Source organism: Canis lupus, chromosome 2 (genome assembly GCF_011100685.1).
Source record: "Canis lupus familiaris isolate Mischka breed German Shepherd chromosome 2, alternate assembly UU_Cfam_GSD_1.0, whole genome shotgun sequence".
Classification (NCBI taxonomy): Eukaryota; Metazoa; Chordata; class Mammalia; order Carnivora; family Canidae; genus Canis; species Canis lupus.
In genome coordinates, this window is record NC_049223.1 from 41,878,501 (window position 1) to 41,897,184 (window position 18,684).

The following is an 18,684-nucleotide window of genomic DNA, read 5'->3' on the forward strand; positions in this document are numbered from 1 at the left end:
TGTGTCTCCCAATATGTGACCTCAGGCAACATTTTTTATCTCCATGTTTATTTTGTCTTCTTTTTAAAGATTTATTTATTAGAGAAAGAGAGCACAAGTAGGGGGAGTGGCAGGGAGAGGGAGAAGCAGGTTCCCCACTGAGCAGGAAGCCCAACATGGGGCTTGATCCCAGGACCCTGGGATAATGAACTGAGCCAAAGGCAGGCACTTAAATGACTAAGCCAGCCAGGCGCCCCTATTTTTCTTTATCTTTAAAAATAAATAGTTTGTAGGGCACGTAAGTTACAGGAACTTGGATCAGTCTATTGGATACCTGACTCTTGATATCAGTTCAGGTCTTGATCTTGGGGTCGTGAGTTCAGGTCCCTCATCGGGTATGAAGTGTCCTTAAAAAAGAAAAAAAAGAATAGTTTGCATAAGATGATATGTGCTTTCTCATAAGGTTGACCATCTCATGCTTTTGCCATCATTAACTTCTCTGCCCCACCTAGGTATAGAGCAAATAGAAATTAAATTTTAGAATTGGAAATCACTCCTGAAATATGTAAATGAATTTAGAAATACGGAAATCATTTTTTTTGGAGAAACAATTAAGTCCATAGGTTTAGGGATGCCTGAGTGACTAATTTGGTTAAGTGTCTTTCCTTCAACTCATGTCCTGGGATCGAACCCCTCATCAGGGCTTCCTGCTTGGTGGAGAGCCTGCTTCCCTCTGCCCCTCCCCTCCTCTTGTGCTCTCTCTCAAAGAAATAAATAAAATCTTAAAAAAAAAAATTCATAGGTTTGTGATGGGTACTTTTGTGAATGATCGGCGATTAATTCCACTGAAGAACTTCTTAAGGATAGTTTGTTATTACCGTTTTGATAAATTACCATCTTCATTAGTAATATTTGTAAGATTTGTTTTTTAAGTATTGTCACACTTGTTGCCTCATTTGATCCCTAATTTAATAAGTATTCACTGACCGCAGACACAAAATCTTTGTGCTTACTCATTTGGTGAATAGCAGAAAGCAGATAATGAAAATAAAAGGCAGAATAGTATAAATACTTGAGTATTTTATACTCAAATAAGTATAAATACTTGAGTAAAGATAAAAGTAAAGTGCATTTGGAGCGCATAGGAAGAAATTATGTCTGAGCTATTAGAGATGGCATCTAATTAGGAAGATAATTTAAAATTTTTAAAGGAAACTTGGAGAATGAGTAGCATTCATTTGATGGATATTTACTGCTGGAGAAGCAATGATATGTAGCAGGCCCAGAACATTTCAGGTAGAGTGAAATCTTTTAGAAGTATTGAAGTTAATCACAGAAAATGGTTAAAATACAAATATGAATATATTCGATCTAGATGTAAACATTTGAAAGGTAGGTGTTTGAAGATTGGTTGGTTGGTTTGCTTGGGTTTAGTTTGGTTGTTTGTTTTTTTAATCTGTTTATTTTTGAGGGAGGGATTGATCCGATCAGAAGTTATTGTTTTGACAGTTTTGGAAGATATTGAAAGAGCACAGTACATGCAAGTTTGTTAATTAAGGAGACTCTTATTTTTGGAGTCAGAAGGAAGATGGTAGTAGAATAAGGGTTCAGGTAGAGGAGACTGAGGAACTAAGAATGGACAGTCTTGTGTGAGAAGGTGGAGGGGTAGTTTTAGTGATGATAAGATTTCAAGCTTGGTTATTTGAAAAGTTGGCTGTATTGAGCCAACATTATTAAACTGGATAAAGTCTGCCTCTCTCATGCTGCCTCCCCTCATCCCCCTGCCTTTTAAAAAATACACAGTACTAAAAAAAAAAAAATAAAAAAAAAAAAATAAAAAAATAAAAAATACACAGTGAAGTAAAGCTTAGAATTTCAATCTTTGTCAAGGCTGAAATTTGACAAAGATCACATGGGTATTACTCATTTGAGCCATGACTAGAACTCAGATATGACTTACAGGCTTTTTTATATTTTGTATTTCATCACCCTCAGCCATGAGAAAACTATTAAAATGCTTTCCTACCTCTTCTCCCTTCCAAAGACACACATTATCTTCTTTAGTAATTATTACTAGTAACAGGTATGATCTTCCTTGAGAAGAACTTGAAAGGATAGTCTTTATTTAAGCTGATGCCTGTTAAGTTCTGTTTTTCATGTATGATAAAGAATGTGGCCATAAATACTTAATGTTGTGGTTCCATTCATACTTCTATAACCCATGATGAAAAAGCCTTTCCCAGTTTACGCATTCCATAACTTGTCTATATCTAAGAGAATATTGCTAGGGCAAAATTTTTCTTACCTGTAATGTACTGAAGTGCTATATATTTCTATCACTGCAGGTTTTACATTTCTTGTGTGTTTCTTTTTTCAAGTCTTATTGAGATAGTATTAACATACTGTACTGTTTACCCAGTGACTTTTAGTAAATTCACTTTCACCACAGTCAATTTTAGAACATTTTCATCCCCTGAAAAGGAAAAAGAAATCTTTGTCATTCCACCCTGTCCTCTCATACCCTCCCTCAGTCCTAAACAGCTATTTATCTACTATCTATATTTTTGCGTATTCTGAAAATTTCATAAAATTGAATCATAATATGGTATTTTGCGACTGGCTTCTTAGCATGTTTTCAGGGTTTAAGTATGTCGTAGTGCATTTCAGCACTTCATTCCTTTTAATGAATAAATAGCATTCCATTGTACAGATACACTACATTTTGTTTATCCATTCATTATTTGATAGGCATTTGGACTGTTTCTTCCTCTGGACTATATGAATAATGCCCCTATGAACCTCCATGGCTGAGTTTTTGTGTGGACATATGTTTTCATTTCTCTTGGGAGTGAAATTGCTGGGTCCCATGGATACTGTATAACCATTTAAAGAACTACCAGGTTTTTTTCTGAAGTGGCTGCACCATGTCACATTCACATTACCAATGTATGACGGTTTTGAATATCTTCACATCCTCACCAACACTTAATTCTGACTTTTTTATTACACTTGGTGTATAGTGGTATCTCATTGTGGTCTTGATTTGTATTTCCCTGGTGACTCATATTACCAAGGATCTTTTTATGTGCTTATTGGCTATTTGTATATTTTTGGAGAAATATCTTCAATTCTTTTGCCCACGTTCAAATTGAGTTGTCATTTTATTACTAAGTTATATGAGTTCTTTATGATATTTGATTTCCAGATATTTATCTCCCATTTTGTGGATTATATTCACTTTTCTTGATAGTGTCCTTTGAAGCACAAAAGTTTTTAATTTTGAGGTAATCCAATTAATTTTTTTTTCTTGTTATTCATGATTTTGATGTCATATAAAAAATTAGTGCCAAAAAAAAAATTAGTGCCAACATCAAGGTCATGAAGATTTACCTCTGTGTTTTCTTCTAAGAGTTTTATAGTTTTAGCTATTATATTTAGGCCCCTGATCATTTTCAGTTAATTTTTATACATGGTATAAGGTAAGGGTCCAGCTTCATTCTTATCCTAGCTCTCGCTATTGGAAAATTCCTTCCTCATTAAATGATCCTGTCATCCTTATCAAAATTCAGAAGATCAGGGATCCCTGAGTGGCGCAGCGGTTTGGCACCTGCCTTTGGCCCAGGGCCCGATCCTGAAGACCCGGGATCGAATCCCACATCGGGCTCCCGGTGCATGGAGCCTGCTTCTCCCTCCGCCTGTGTCTCTGCCTCTCTCCCTCTCTCTGTGTGACTATCATAAATAAATAAAAATTTATAAAAAAAAAAATTCAGAAGATCATAGGCACATAGATTTATTTCTTTTTTTTTTTTTTAATATTTATTTATTTATGATAGACATAGAGAGAGAGAGAGAGGCAGAGACACAGGAGGAGGGAGAAGCAGGCTCCACGCCAGGAGCCCGACGCGGGACTCGATCCCGGGACTACAGGATCGCACCCCGGGCCAAAGGCAGGCTCCAAACCACTGAGCCACCCAGGGATTCCCCATAGATTTATTTCTATACTCTCAGTTCCATTCCATTGACCTCTGTGTCTATCCCAATGCCAATACCATATGGTCTTCAATTTACCATATTTGTAGTTAAGTTTAAAAAAAATAAAGACTTGTGAGTTCTCCAACTTTGTTCTTATTTTATTTTATTTTATTTTATTTTATTTTATTTTATTTTATTTTATTTTATTTTATTTTATTGTTTTCATTTATTAATGGGAGACACAGAGAGAGAGAGAGAGAGAGAGAGAGGCAGACACACAGGCAGAGGGAAAAGCAGGTTCCATGCAGGGAGTCCGACGTGGGTACTCAATCCCGGATCTCCAGGATCACACCCTGGACTGAAGGCGGCGCTAAACTGCTGAGCCACCCAGGCTGCCCTGTTCTTCTTTTTCAAGATTGTTTTGGCTATTCTGGGATCCTTAAAATTTCATATGAATTTAATTAACTGTCAATTTTTACAAAGAAGTCAGCTGGGATTCTGTGAGGGCTTGTGCTGAATCTTTATCAGTTTGGAGAATTTTGCTGTCTTAACATAATTGAGTCTTTCAGTAATGAACAGAGCATGTTTTCCCTCTTATTTACATACTCTTTTTCTTTTTTAAAGATTTATTTATATGAGAGAGAGCGAGAGAGCATAATGAGTTTGGTAGTGTTCCCCTTTTCTGTTTATTGAAGACTTTTTGAAGAAATGGTATTAATTTTTTTTTAATTGGAATAATTTGTCAGTGAGAATATCTGGGACTGGGCTTTTCTTTGAGGGAAGTTTATGATTACTAAGTCAGTTTTATAGGGTCTGTTGAAATTGTTTCTTTGGGTTAGTTTCATTGATTTCCTTTGTTAGAAATTAGTCCATTTCATCTAAGTTACCTAATCTACTTGTATACAGTGGTTCCTGATATAATTTATAATCCTTTTTAATTCTAAAAGATGATTAGTAATGTCTCCACTTTTACTTCTCTCTCTTTTTTTTGGGGGGGGGGGGCTCGATTTGTGCCAGCATACAGTATAACACCCAGTGCTCATCCCGTCAAGTGCCCCTCTCAGTGCCCGTCACCCAGCACCCCATCCCTCCACCCACCTCCCCTTCCATTACCCCCTTTTTGTTTCCCAGAGTTAGGAATATCTCATGTCACCCTCTCTGATTTTTCCCACTCATTTTTCTCTCCTTTCCCCTATATCCCTTTTACTATTTTTTATATTCCCCATATGAGTAAAACCATATAATGTGTGTCCTTCACTGATTGATTTACTTCACTCAGCATAATACCCTCCAGTTCCATCCCTGTTGAAGCAAATGGTGGGTATTCATCATTTTTAATGGCTGAGTAATATTCCATTGTGTGTGTGTGTGTGTGTGTGTGTGTGTGTGTGTGTATACATCTTCTTTATTCATCCATTTTTTGATGGACACCGAGGCTCCTTCCATGGTTTGGCTATTGTGGACATTGCTGCTATAAACATTGGGATGTAGGTGTCTCGGCTTTTCACTGCATCTGTATCTTTGGGTAAATCCCCAGTAGTGCAATTGTAGGGCAGTTCTATTTTTAACTCTTAGAGGAACCTCCACACAGTTTTCCAGAGCAGCTGAACCAGTTCACATTCCCACCAACAATGCAAGAGAGGGTTCCCCTTTCTCCACATCCTCTCCAACATTTGTTGTTTCCTGTCTTGTTAATTTTTACCATTTTCACTGGAGTGAGGTGGTATCTCATTGTGGTTTTGATTTGTATTTCCCTGATGGCACGTGATGCAGAGCATTTTCTCTTGTGCTTGTTGGCCATGTGTATGTCTTTGGTGAAATTTCTGTTCATGTCTTTTGCTCATTTCATGATTGGATTGTTTGTTTCTTTGCTGTTGAGTGTGGTACTGGCACAAAAACAGACAAGTAGATCAGTGAAACAGAATAGAGAACCCAGAAATGGGCCCTCAACTCTATGGTCAGCTGGCATTCGACAAGCAGGAAAGATTATCCACTGGAAAAAGGACAGTCTCTTCAATAAATGGTGCTGGGAAAATTGGACAGCCACGTGCAGAAGAATGAAATTAGACCATTCTCATACACCATACACAAAGATAAACTCAAAATGGATGAAAGACCTAAATGTGAGACAAGATTCCATCAAAATCCTAGAGAAGAACACAAGCAACACCCTTTTTGAACTTGGCCACAGTGCCTATTTGCAAGATAACATCTATGAAGGCAAGAGAAACAAAAGCAAAAATGAATTATTGGGACTTAAAAAGCTTCTGCACAGCAAAAGAAACAGTTAACAAAACTAAAAGACAGCCTACAGAATGGGAGAAGATAGTTGCAAATGACGTATCAGATAAAGGACTAGTATCCAAGATCTATAAAGAACTTACTAAACTCACTTCTCATTGTAATAATTTGAATCTTTCATTTAGCTAAGTTTGTCAGTTTTGTAGATCTCAAAGAACCAGCTTTTGGTTTCATTGATTTTTTTTTTCCTGTTTTTCAGTTTCATTAATTTCTGTTTCATCTTTATTAATCCTTCTGTCTGCTAGCTTTAGGTTTAGTTTTCTTTTTTGTGTTTGTGTGTATGTGTGTCTTAAGGTAGGAGATCAAGTTATTAATTTGAGATCTTTTAGTTTAATATAGGCATTTATGCCTGTAAATTTCCTTCCAGATATTTTAACTGTATCCCATAAGTGTTAGCATATTTTTCTTCATTTTCATTTATTTCCAAATATTTTCTAATTTCTCTTTTCATTTTTTTCTTTGACCGACTAGTTATTTAGGAGTGTTAATTTACATGTATTTATTGATATCGTTGATTTTTTTGTCTTTCATTGTTCTTTTGTTATCTATAGTCTCATTTCTTTTTTGTTTTTCTACTCTTCCTTTACTGCTTTCTTTTAAGTGCTTATCTCCTAACATAATATTTCAGTTTATTCTAATGATTTCTTTCTCTACTTTTTATGTTTTTTTTCTCTGCATCTCTAGTTTTTGTTATTAGTGTTAGCTAGGGCCTTCCATATTTAATATTTCCATATTAACTTAATGGAATAAGTTTCAGATTTATACTGAATTCCAATGAGATATCAAAAATTACTCTGGTATACATGTGTTCCATTTTCCCTCTTTTTGTGGTATAATCTATAAGTGTTACAGACCCAGCAATATATGTTAAAATTAATACTATGATTTAAAGCTTAGAGAAGGAGAGTAAGTATTTATTTATAGCTATTATTATATTAATCTCATGATTTATTATTTTTGGTTCATTTTATTTGTTCCTGTGGATTCCATTTATCCTCTGGAGTTTTTGCCTTAGCTCAATACAACTTTACTCCTGATCACCTCCTTTGTGCCACTATTGGCAAATATACTACATTCCTATATGTTACAGACTTAACAATTCAATATATACATATTACTTTATTTTCAAATCATTTAATAGAAAAAGAAATAATTCTTTATACTATCTTTTTTATTTTTATTTATTTTATTTTATTTTTTTTTAATTTTATTTATTTATGATAGTCACACAGAGAGAGAGAGAGAGAGAGAGAGAGAGGCAGAGAGGCAGAAGGAGAAGCAGGCTCCATGCACCGGGAGCCCGATGCGGGACTCGATCCCAGGTCTCCAGGATCGCGCCCTGGGCCAAAGGCAGGTGCTAAACCGCTGCGCCACCCAGGGATCCCATACTATCTTTTTTAGTTACATAATTACCTTTACCAGTGCTCTGTTTATGCATGTAGATTCAGATTGATGTCAAGTGTCACTTGCTTTCAGCCTTAAGAATTTCTCTTATTTTTAATTTTTTTATTTTATTTTTTTTCTCTTATTTTTTATAAAATGGGTCTACTAGCAACAAATTCTCTGTTTTTGTTTATCTAGGAATATCTGTTTTTGAAAGATAACTTTGTTGGATATATAGAGTCTTGGTTAACAAGTGTTTCTCTGTGAATATGCCAGCCCACTGCCTTCTGGTCTCCCATTGTTTTTGCTGAGAGATTTTTGCTGTTAATCTTAATGTGGTCCCTTGTAAGAGATAAGTCTTTTTATTTTTTCCTCTTGCTGATTTCAAAATTCTCTTCTTCGGTTTGGCTTTCTGCATTTTTACTGTGATGTGTCTCTGTTCATCATTGGATTTCCTGGCTATGTACATTAATGTTAATTTGAGAAGTTAATTTGAGAAGTTTTCAGCCATTATCATCAGGAATCATTATTTTTTCATCTCTCACTCTTCTCCTTGCGCTCACATTATGAGTGTCTTGTACTTATTGGTATGCTGCATTTGTCTGAGGTTCTAGTCATTTGTCTTCTTTCCGACCCCCCACCCCCATTTTATGGATTACATAATTTGTATCAATCTATGTACAAATGTATTACTGCTTTCTTCTGCTACTTCAAATCTTTTGAGCCCCTCGAGTGATTTTTTTCATTTCAGGCATTTATGAATTCAAAAATTTTCTTTTCGGTTGTTTTTATCATATCTATCTCTTTATTGATATTCTTTTTTTGATATGACATTGTTATTGTACCCTCCTTCTTTAATTATGGTTCCTTTAGTTGTTGGAAAATATTTATACTGGTTACATTTAAGTCTCTATTTAATCTAACATTTGGTCACTCTCACAGGCTTTTTCTTCTGTTGCTGTTTTCTGGTATATAGGTCTTGAATCATACTTTTCTGTTCATGTATTATAATTTTTTCTTTGAAACTGGACATTTTAAATAATACATGGTAATATTCTTGGTATTGGTCTTTCTTTCCCTCCCTTCACACAGGTATATTATTTGCTTGTTTATTAGTTTATTGATTAGCTAACTTGAGTAAAGTGTATTCCACCCCGACTCATAACCTTCATTCTGAGTGACACTTTAGGACTTGTGAACTAGGTGAAGCATGGAGGCAGTATCCTCAAATATTTTTTATAAGATTTTATTTATTTATTTTTAGAGAGTGGGTGTATAGGGAGGTGACAGAGAGAGATGTGGGAGCCAAGCAGGCCCCTGCTGAGCAGGGAGTCCCAAGTAGGGCTTGATTCCAGGCCCCTGAGATCATGACCTGAGCTAAAATCAGGAGTTGGACGCTTAAGAAACTGAGCTACCTAGGCTCCTAAAATTACTTTATAATCTTTTTTTTTTTTTTTTTAAGAATTATTTATTTATTTATGATAGACACAGAGTGAGAGAGAGAGAGGCAGAGTGTGTCACAGGCAGAGGGAGAAGCAGGCTCCATGCCAGGAGCCCGACATGGAACTCGATCCCGGGACTCCAGGATCGCGCCCTGGGCCAAAGGCAGGCGCTAAACCGCTGAGCCACCCAGGGATCCCCCTATAATCTTTTTTTTTTTTTAAAGATTTTATTTATTTATTTGACAGAGTGCGCACACAAGCAAGGGGGTGGGGCAGAGGGAAAGGGAGAAGCAGGCTCCTTGCTGAGCAGAGAGCCTGATGCAGGGCTCGATCCCAGCACCCTGTGATCATGACCTGAGCCAAAGGCAGATGCTTAACCAACTGAGCTACCTAGGTGACCCTATTTTATAATCTTTAAGAAATTTTTTTTTTAAGATTTTATTAATTTATTCACAAGAGACAGAGACACAGGCAGAGGGAGAAGCAGGCTCCATGCAGGGAGCCCGACGTGGGATTCGATCCCAGGTCCCCAGGATCACGCCCTGGGCTGAAGGTGGCACTAAACTGCTGAGCCACCCGGGCTGCCCTTTAAGAAATATTTTTAACAGCAAATTACCACTTAGTGCCATGACAAGAAGTGTTTGACATATGCTCCCATAGTAACACTTAAGATGTCTTTGTAATGTGATTTAGGTAGCTTTACAAAAGAAAGATTACATATATGATATACTTGAGTTCTGATGGTCACTTCTATGATTATTGTAGCTTAAAGAGAAAGAATATTAAATTTAAAAATAAAATCTATAGAATTGGAACTAAATCCTACAAAACAGTTTTAGATGATCTGGATACATTACAGGTTGGTGATAAATCTTAAATTATTTCTGTTTAAATATTCACTTGTCACCTAATACTTTGGAGTTAATTCATTCATCAAACTGTGGAGTGGATCTTACACAAAGCATTTTTTCCCTGCTGGAAAACTAAAGATAATAGTCATTGATTCTCCTTACAAGTCATTTGTCCCCTGGAAGAATTAACAGTTGGGTCATGACTTCTTAGCTCGTTGTTTTATAAAATCATTTTGTATTGATTAAGCTTTACATAACACATAATCTTTGCAGATAAGGTCTAGTTGAAAGTACTGTGCACCTTTGATTTGTGTCTATACCAAAATGAAGAATGTTTAATCAAAGTTTAATCAAAACTTTTTTAAAACCATATTTTGAAAAAATATATAGAAGAAAAATGGGTTTTCTTGAGGAATAGAGCTTATGCTGTAGAAATTTGAACTCAGATAATTATGATTGTATTTTTGGTTTGTATTTGGAAATGTATTTTACTATTGGTAAGCGGTAGGTAGTTTATTGCAGAAATAGTTTGTAAGCATGGGTTTATTGTCATTTCTTAAAATTTTTCAGTTTTTTTGTTTTAAAGATTTTATTTATTTATTCATGAGAGAGAAGAGAGAGAGGCAGAGACATAGACAGAGGGAGAAGCAGGTTCCATGCAGGAAGCCCGATGCGGGACTCAATCCCAGGACTCTGTGATCAAGCCCTGAGCCAAAGGCAGATGCTCAACTGCTGAACCACCCAGGTGTCCCTAAAAGTTTTTCAGTTTTGAGCAGTAACTGTGCCTGGGGGGTGGGGAAGGGTACCAAGCAGTCAATCTTTGACATGTTCATTCCTCAATAAAAATAACTTTCCTAAAAAAAATAATAAATAAAATAACTTTCCTAACCCATTTTATGCAAAAGGGGATCACTCAAATAATGAATTAAAAAGAAGAGAGGAATTCTTTTTTTCTTCTTTTTTTTTTTTGAGAGGAATTCTTTACTAAAGAAAAATGTCTTACTGCTGTTTGAAAAATACTGCTGTCAAGCAAATTATCATAAATTACAGATATAGGGCAGCCCCAGTGGCGCAGCCGTTTAGCGCTGCCTGCAGCCCAGGGCGTGATCCTGGAGACCCTGGATCGAGTTCCATGTCGGGCTCTCTGCATGGAGCCTGCTTCTCTCTCTGCCTCTCTCTCTCTCTGTGTGTCTCTATGAATAAATAAATAAAATCTTTTAAAAAAATTACACATATAATTAATTCTTGGATCTTGAAAATCATGTTTTTATTAAAGAATATAAAAGACAAGTCTTTTAATAAACTGTTATAAAACCACATTATAGAAGTGCCAGTGTACTAAGCAATAAACTAATCTACTTTCAGTATAATTTTCTTGTTGTTTAATTAGGATAATTTGAAGATAGAGTTTCTTATTGTAATTCTGGTATAAATATAAACTAATCACTGGAAACTCAGTGGCATTTTATGCCAATTAATGGGTCATACTTATGTTTTTCAAGATTTATTTATTTAGAGAGTGAGTGAGAGCAGGGAAATGGGCAAAGAGGGAGGGCAGCTCATAATATTTAAATTCACAAGTAACAAGTCTACAGCCATAGCACCCTAAACACACACATATTCGATCTCATCTGAATTCATAAGTATCCAGTAATTTCTGTGGTTTCTCATCCAGTGGAGCATGTTGAAGGATGAAGGACATCCTTCATTTCATGAAATAAACATTTATTGTGTAGTATGTGCCATTCATAATGCTAAATGCTGAGAATAGAGTCCCTGTACCTGTGGAATATAAAGTTTGTGGACCAGTTTTTAAAAAATAATGAGCTTCTTTATCTTGTTTTTTCTAGCCTAATTCTGGTGAACTGGATCCTTTATATGTAGTTGAAGTACTTCTGCGCTGCAGCAAAGAAAGTTTGAAAAATTCAGCTACTGAGGCTGCAAAACCAGCTAAACCTGATGAAAAAGGAGAGATGCAGGTTTGTACTTTATTTTTCATATTTAGGTATCAAATATTTTTTTTAATTATTTATAATCACTAGATTTCCTGAATGTGATTATAATGAACATACTGTCTTGATTCTAAATTGAAAGTTTTCAAGGTTTTTAAAGGTATGTTAAAGCCATCTAAAATATCAAAATGGCGATTAATGAAATTTAAGCTCTGTTTCTATTACCAAACTGTAGTCAAGTGAATAATGATGAAATGAAAGATAAAGATAACTTAATTTAAAATTTTCATGAAGCTGGGTTCTACCTGGACTGAATGATGTTTTAAATAAACAATTTTACTTCATCTGTGCTGTTCATTACATTTCTATAAAATATTGAAGCAGTATTTTGATAATTAAAAATCCTGAATAAGTTTCCTTTTTTAAAACCATTTAATTTACATGTACTTTAAACAGAATTTTAATTGAAATATATACTTGGTGTATAATATATTAATTTGAGAAGTGCAACATAATGACTCAACGTTTATATATATTAAGAAATGCTCCCCACAGTAAATGTAGTTGCTGTCTGCCGCCATACAAAGTTATTACAATATTGCTGGCTATATTCCCTATGCTATACTTGTCATCCCTGTTACTTACTTATTTCCTAACTAGAAGTCTGTATCTCTTAATCTCCTTCACATGTTTCATCTGTTACCTCATCCACCTCCCCTCAGGGTACCACCAGTTTGTTCTCATATCTATGAGTGTGGTTTTGGCTTTTTGTATGTTTGTTCCCTTTGTTTTTTAGATTTCACATATAAGTGAAATCACGAGGTGTTTATTTTTGTCCGATTTATTTCACTTAACATAATAACCACGTTGTTGGACATCCATCCATGTTATCGCACATGACTAGCTTTCATTCTTTCTTATGTCTGAGTAATATTCCTCTCTCTCTTTCTCATCCTTATCCATTCACCTGTTAATGGACAAAATTAAATTGCTTCTGTATCTTGGCTCTTGTATATAAGTCTGCGATAAATATAAGGGTGCATATATCTTTTCAAGTTGGCATATTCATTTTTGGGGGGGGGGGGTTGATACCCTGAAGTGTAATTACTGGATCTTAGGATAATTCTTTTGTTAATTTTTCGAGGAGCTGTCACACTGGTTTCCACAGTGACTTTACCCATTTACGTTCTCACCAACAGTGTATGAGGGTTCCCTTTTCTTCACATCCTTACCAATACTAATCTTTGTGAAACTAGCCATTCTGATCAGGAGTGTGGTGATACCTCATTATGGTTTTGATTTACATTTACCTGATGATTAGTGATACTGAGCATCTTTTCATGTGTGTGTTAGCTATCTGAATATCTTCTTTGGAAGAATATATTTTCAGGTCCTCTGCCTATTTTTTAGTCAGATTTTGTGTGTGTGTGTTTAGATTTATGAGTAATTTTTGGGGGGGATATTAACCTCTTACTAGGTATATCATTTGCAGATATCCTTTCCCATTAAGTAAGTTGCCTTTTCATTTTGCGGATGGTTTCCTTTGCTCTACAAAAGTTTTGTAGTTTGATGTAGACCCTGTTGTTTATTTTTGCTTTTGTTGCCCTTACCTGAGGAGTCTGATCCAAAAAAAATATTGCTAAGGCATTACTATCTATGTTTTTTAGAAGTTTGTTTTGGTTTTGTTTTTGTTTTTGTTTTAATAACGTGTGGGGAAGGAGGAAGGGACAGAAGGAGAGAGAGAGAATCTTAAGCCACATGGGGCAACCAAAATGGGGCTCCATCTGTGACCTGAGCTAAAACCAAGAGTCGGATGCTTGACCAACTGAGCCACCCAGACACCACTTCTTTTTTTTTTTTTTTTTAATTTATTTTTTATTGGTGTTCAATTTACTAACATACAGAATAACACCCAGTGCCCGTCACCCATTCACTCCCACCCCCCGCCCTCCTCCCCTTCTACCACCCCTAGTTCGTTTCCCAGAGTTAGCAGTCTTTACGTTCTGTCTCCCTTTCTGATATTTCCCACACATTTCTTCTCCCTTCCCTTATATTCCCTTTCACTATTATTTATATTCCCCAAATGAATGAGAACATATAATGTTTGTCCTTCTCCGACTGACTTACTTCACTCAGCATAATACCCTCCAGTTCCATCCACGTTGAAGCAAATGGTGGGTATTTGTCATTTCTAATAGCTGAGTAATATTCCATTGTATACATAAACCACATCTTCTTTATCCATTCATCTTTCGTTGGACACCGAGGCTCCTTCCACAGTTTGGCTATCGTGGCCATTGCTGCTATAAACATTGGGGTGCAGGTGCCAGACACCACTTCTTTTAGGAGTTTTATGGTTTCAGGTCTTACATTTAGGTCTTTAATCCATTTTGAGTTTATTTTTTTTATGTAAGATAGGAAAATAGTTTAATTCTTTTGCATGTAGCTGTCTAGTTTCCTCAGCACTGTTTATTGCTTAGATGCTCTTTTCCACATTACATTCTTAATACCTCATTTTTCTTCGATCAGTTGACCATATAATGGCGGGATTATTTCTGGACTCTCTCGTTCCATTGATCTGCTTTTGTGCCAGTACCATACTGTTTTGATAGTTAGAACTTTGTAGTATAGTTTGAAATCAAACTGTTTTGAGTTGTAGCTTTTTTCTTCTTTCTCAAGATTGCTTTGGCTATTTGGCTTAAGGATCAAGTTCTGCATCAAGGTCTTTGTGATTTTACACAAGTTTAAGGATTATGTGTTTCGGTTCTTTGAAAAATAATGTTCAGGGGTGCCTGGCTGGCAAAAGCATCTGCCTTTGGCTCAGGTCATGATACTCATCTTGGGATCAAGCCCCCCTGTTGGGCTCCATGCTCAATGGGGAGTCTGCTTCTCCCTCTGTCCCTCCCTCTTGATCATGCTCGCATGTGCTCTCTTGCTCACTCTCTCAAATAAACAAAATCTAAAAAAAAAAAAGAAAAGAAAAAATGCAGCTCCTATTTTGGTAAGAATTAATATCTGTAGATTGCTTTGAGTGGTATAGACTTTTTAACAGTAAAAGTGACAAGAGTAGTCATGTTTGCCTTCTCTCTAATATTAAATGAAAAGTTTTCAGCTTTTTACCATTAAGAATAATATTAGGGATCCCTGGGTGGCGCAGCGGTTTGGCACCTGCCTTTGGCCCAGGGCGCGGTCCTGGAGACCCGGGATCGAATCCCACGTCGGGCTCCTGGTGCATGGAGCCTGCTTCTCCCTCTCTCTCTCTCTCTCTCTCTCTCTCTATCATAAATAAATTTAAAAAAAAAGAATAATATTAACTGTGGTTTTGCTATGTGTATTGTATTTATGTTGATGTATGTTTCCTCTATATCTGTTTTGTTGAGTTATTACCATGAACAGATATATGTATTTTGTTACATGCTTTTTCTTCATCTGTGGAAATATGATTTTTATCCTTTTGTAAATGTGTATTATATTGATTGATTTATGGATATTGAACCATCCAAACATCCCTGGAATAAATCCCACTTGATCATAGTGAATGATACTGTTAATGTATTGTTGAAGTCAGTTTGCTAATATTTTTTGTGGATTTCTGCATCTGTGTTCATCACAGACATGACCTTGTATTTCTTTTTTTTTGTAGTATCTTCATGTGGTTTAGGAATTATGACTCTGCTGGTCTCATAGAATGAATTTGAAAGCATTCCTTCCTCTTCAATTTTTTTGAAATAATTTGACAAAGAACAGAGGTTAATTCTTATTTAAATGTTTCATATAATATACCTGTGAAGCCATTTAGTCTTAGACTTTCTTTTGTTTACAGAGTTTTTTGATTATCAGTTCAATTTCAGTATGGTAATTGGTCTGTTCACATATTTTATTTCTTGATTCACTCTTGGAAGATTGTTTCTAGTTTATCTGTCTCATATATTGTCCAATTTGTTGTCATATAATTTTTTGTACTAGGCTGTTATAATTGTTACTTCTTTGGTGTTCATTGTAACTTCTCTCTAGTTTCTGACTTCATTTATTTGAATCCTCTCTCTTTTCTTGATGAGTGTGGCTAAAAGTTTATCAATTTTGTTTATCTTTTCAGAGAACCAGTTCTTAGTTTTACTGCTTTTCTCTATTGTTTTTTAAAAACTCTGTTTCACTTATTTTCACTCTAACCTTTATTTTTTCTTACTAACTTTTGGCCATGTTTATTCTTTTTCTAGTTCCTTTAGTTGTAACTTTAGATTGTTTATTTGGTCTTTTTCTTGTTTCTGGAGATGGGCCTGTATGTATCATACTATAAACCTAACTCTAAAAACGGTTTAGATAGATAGATAGATAGATAGATAGATAGATAGATAGATAGATAAAACTGCTTTAGTTAGTTGTATCCCAAAGATTTTGAGTGATTGTGTTTCCATATGCATTTGTCTCAAGGTTTTTTTTTTAAACTTTCTCTTTGATTTCATTGTTAACCCGTTAATTATTCTTGTAACTCGTTGTTTGGTCTCCTTGTATTTGTGTTTTTTCCAGTTTTTCTTTGTAATTGAATTTGAGTTTAATACCACTGTGGTTAGAAAAGATGCTTGATATGATTTCTGTCTTAAATTTATTCAGACTTAAAAATAAATAAATGAATGAGTGAATAATTAATTAATTAATTAACTGAGACTTGTTTTGTGGCCTAACATAGGATCTGTCCTGGAAAATATTCTGTGTGTACTTGAAAATTATGTGTATTCTGTTGTTTTTGAATGAAACATTTTGTATATATCTGTTTAGTCTTCTTAATCTAGTATGTTGTTCAAAGTGACTGTTTCCTGATTGTTTTTCTCTCTGGATGATCTATTGATGTAAATGTTAAAATTCCCTACTATTATTGTATTGCTGTAATAGTAATAGAAAGACACACTTTCTCCTGTTGTGTTTCTTAATATTTGCTTTATGTATGTAAGTGCTTCTCTGTTGGATGGATAGAAATGTATAATTGTTGCGATCCTTGGGTGGCTCAGTCAGTTAAGGGTCTGACTTTTGGTCTCAGCTTAGGTCATGAACTCAGAGCTGTTTGTTTGGGAAACTCTTTATCTTTCCTTCAGTTCTGAATTATGATCTTGCTGGAAATAGTACTCTTGGTGGTTGTTTTTTTTCCTTTCAGCACTTTTAATGTATCATGCCACTGCCTTCTACCCTACAAAATTTCTACTGAAAAATAGTTTGATAGGCTTATTGGGTTTCCCTTATATGTTACTAGTTGCTTTTCTCTTGCTACTTTTAAGATTCTCTCTTTTATCTTTAATTATTTTGACATTTTAGTCCCTGTTTATCTTGGTGTGGACTTTCTTGGGGTTATCTCCTTTGTGACTTTCTGTGCTTCCTAAACCCTAATGTCTGTTTCCTCTCCCTAGTTAGAGAAGTTTTCAGCTACTATTTCTTCAAATTTTCACCCACTTTCTTTCTCTCTTGTCTCCTTCTGGGACCAGTATAATGCAAATGTTTGTACACTTAATATTGTCCCAGAAGTTTCATAACTTACTCTCATTTTTAAGGATTCCCCCCGCCCCCGTTCTTCTTAGGTGTTTCCACTACCCTATCCCAGCTCACTGATCCATTCTTCTGCATTCTCTAATCTGATGATAATTTCCTCTAATGTATTTTTCATGTCATTTATTGTATTCTTCATCTCTGATTGGTTCATTTTATATTTTCTATCATTTTGTTGAAGTTCTCATTGATTTTATCCACTCTATTCTTTTTTCTTTTTAACATTTTTTGTTTTTAAGTAATCTCCACACCCAGTGTAAGGCTTGAACCTACAACCCCAAGATCAGGAGTCACATTCTAACCATTTAGCCATCCAGCGCCTCTGAGTTAATCCATTCTACTCTTCAGTCCAGTCAACATCTTTATGACTATTACTTTAGATACTTCTTTATCAGGTAGATTGCATATCTCCATTTTGTTTCGTTCTTTTTCTGATGTTTTGTCTTGTTCTTTCATTTGGAATGTATTTCTCTCATTTTGTTTGACTTTCTTTGTTTCTATACATTAGGTAGGTCAGCTGTGTTTCCTCATGTTAAATGTAGTATCCTTGTATAGAAGATACTTTGTGGGTGCCGTATAGCATAGTGCCCCCAGTTGCCAGAACCAGGTGGTTCATGGGTGGATCCCATGTGGCCTGTGTTTACCCTTCTGTTGTAGCTAGGCCCTGACTGCTACAGGAATGCAGGTAGGCAGGACCGGGCCCCAGGCCAGCTCATTCAGATGTCTAGCTATAACAGTTAAAGTCATGCTGGTGGGTGGGGTGCCAGTTCCAGCCACTGCTGCTCACTAGTTGTGTTGGCAGTAATTGTTTTGGGTTGACACAGATCCTAGCGGATGCTGCCTGGTGGATATGGTGTGGCATGAGCCATTTTGGAGAGTCTCCTGCCAGCCCAAGTGGATTAGATGGGGCACGTCCACAGGGGAACACTAGAGCAGGGTGAGCAGTGCTAGCAGGATAAATGGAGAGTGTCAGAACTGGCTTCTACAAACATCAGATCAGGTAGGCTGAGAAGAAAAAGAAAAATGTCACCTGGTAGCACTTTGTTCCTGGAGAAAGTTCTTCTACTTCCAGCCCTTCTGGCACATACTCTAAAATTAGTCAGTAAATCTCCTTCACTTATAACTCATGTGTTTTTCAAACTGCCTCTCTAGGTTCTAGGCTGAATGATACAATACACTGGCACTTTAGGAGTAACTCTAAGTTTCCTTTAGCCCTCCAACTCTCGTGGAGTTAAGTTTCCCTGATTTTCAAAGCCAGATGTAATAAGA

At 35.8% G+C, this 18,684-nt stretch overlaps 1 protein-coding gene across 1 annotated transcript in view; it reads left to right on the forward strand.

Moving 5' to 3' along the window:
* The window catches only part of MTREX (Mtr4 exosome RNA helicase), a 102,829-nt gene that overhangs the window by 53,707 nt on the left and 30,438 nt on the right, over nt 1-18,684 (forward strand). Inside the window, exon 19 of the mRNA XM_038530599.1 lies at nt 11,779-11,907. Within this exon, the coding sequence (XP_038386527.1) occupies nt 11,779-11,907 (129 nt within the window). The remainder of the gene's footprint in view (nt 1-11,778; nt 11,908-18,684) is intronic.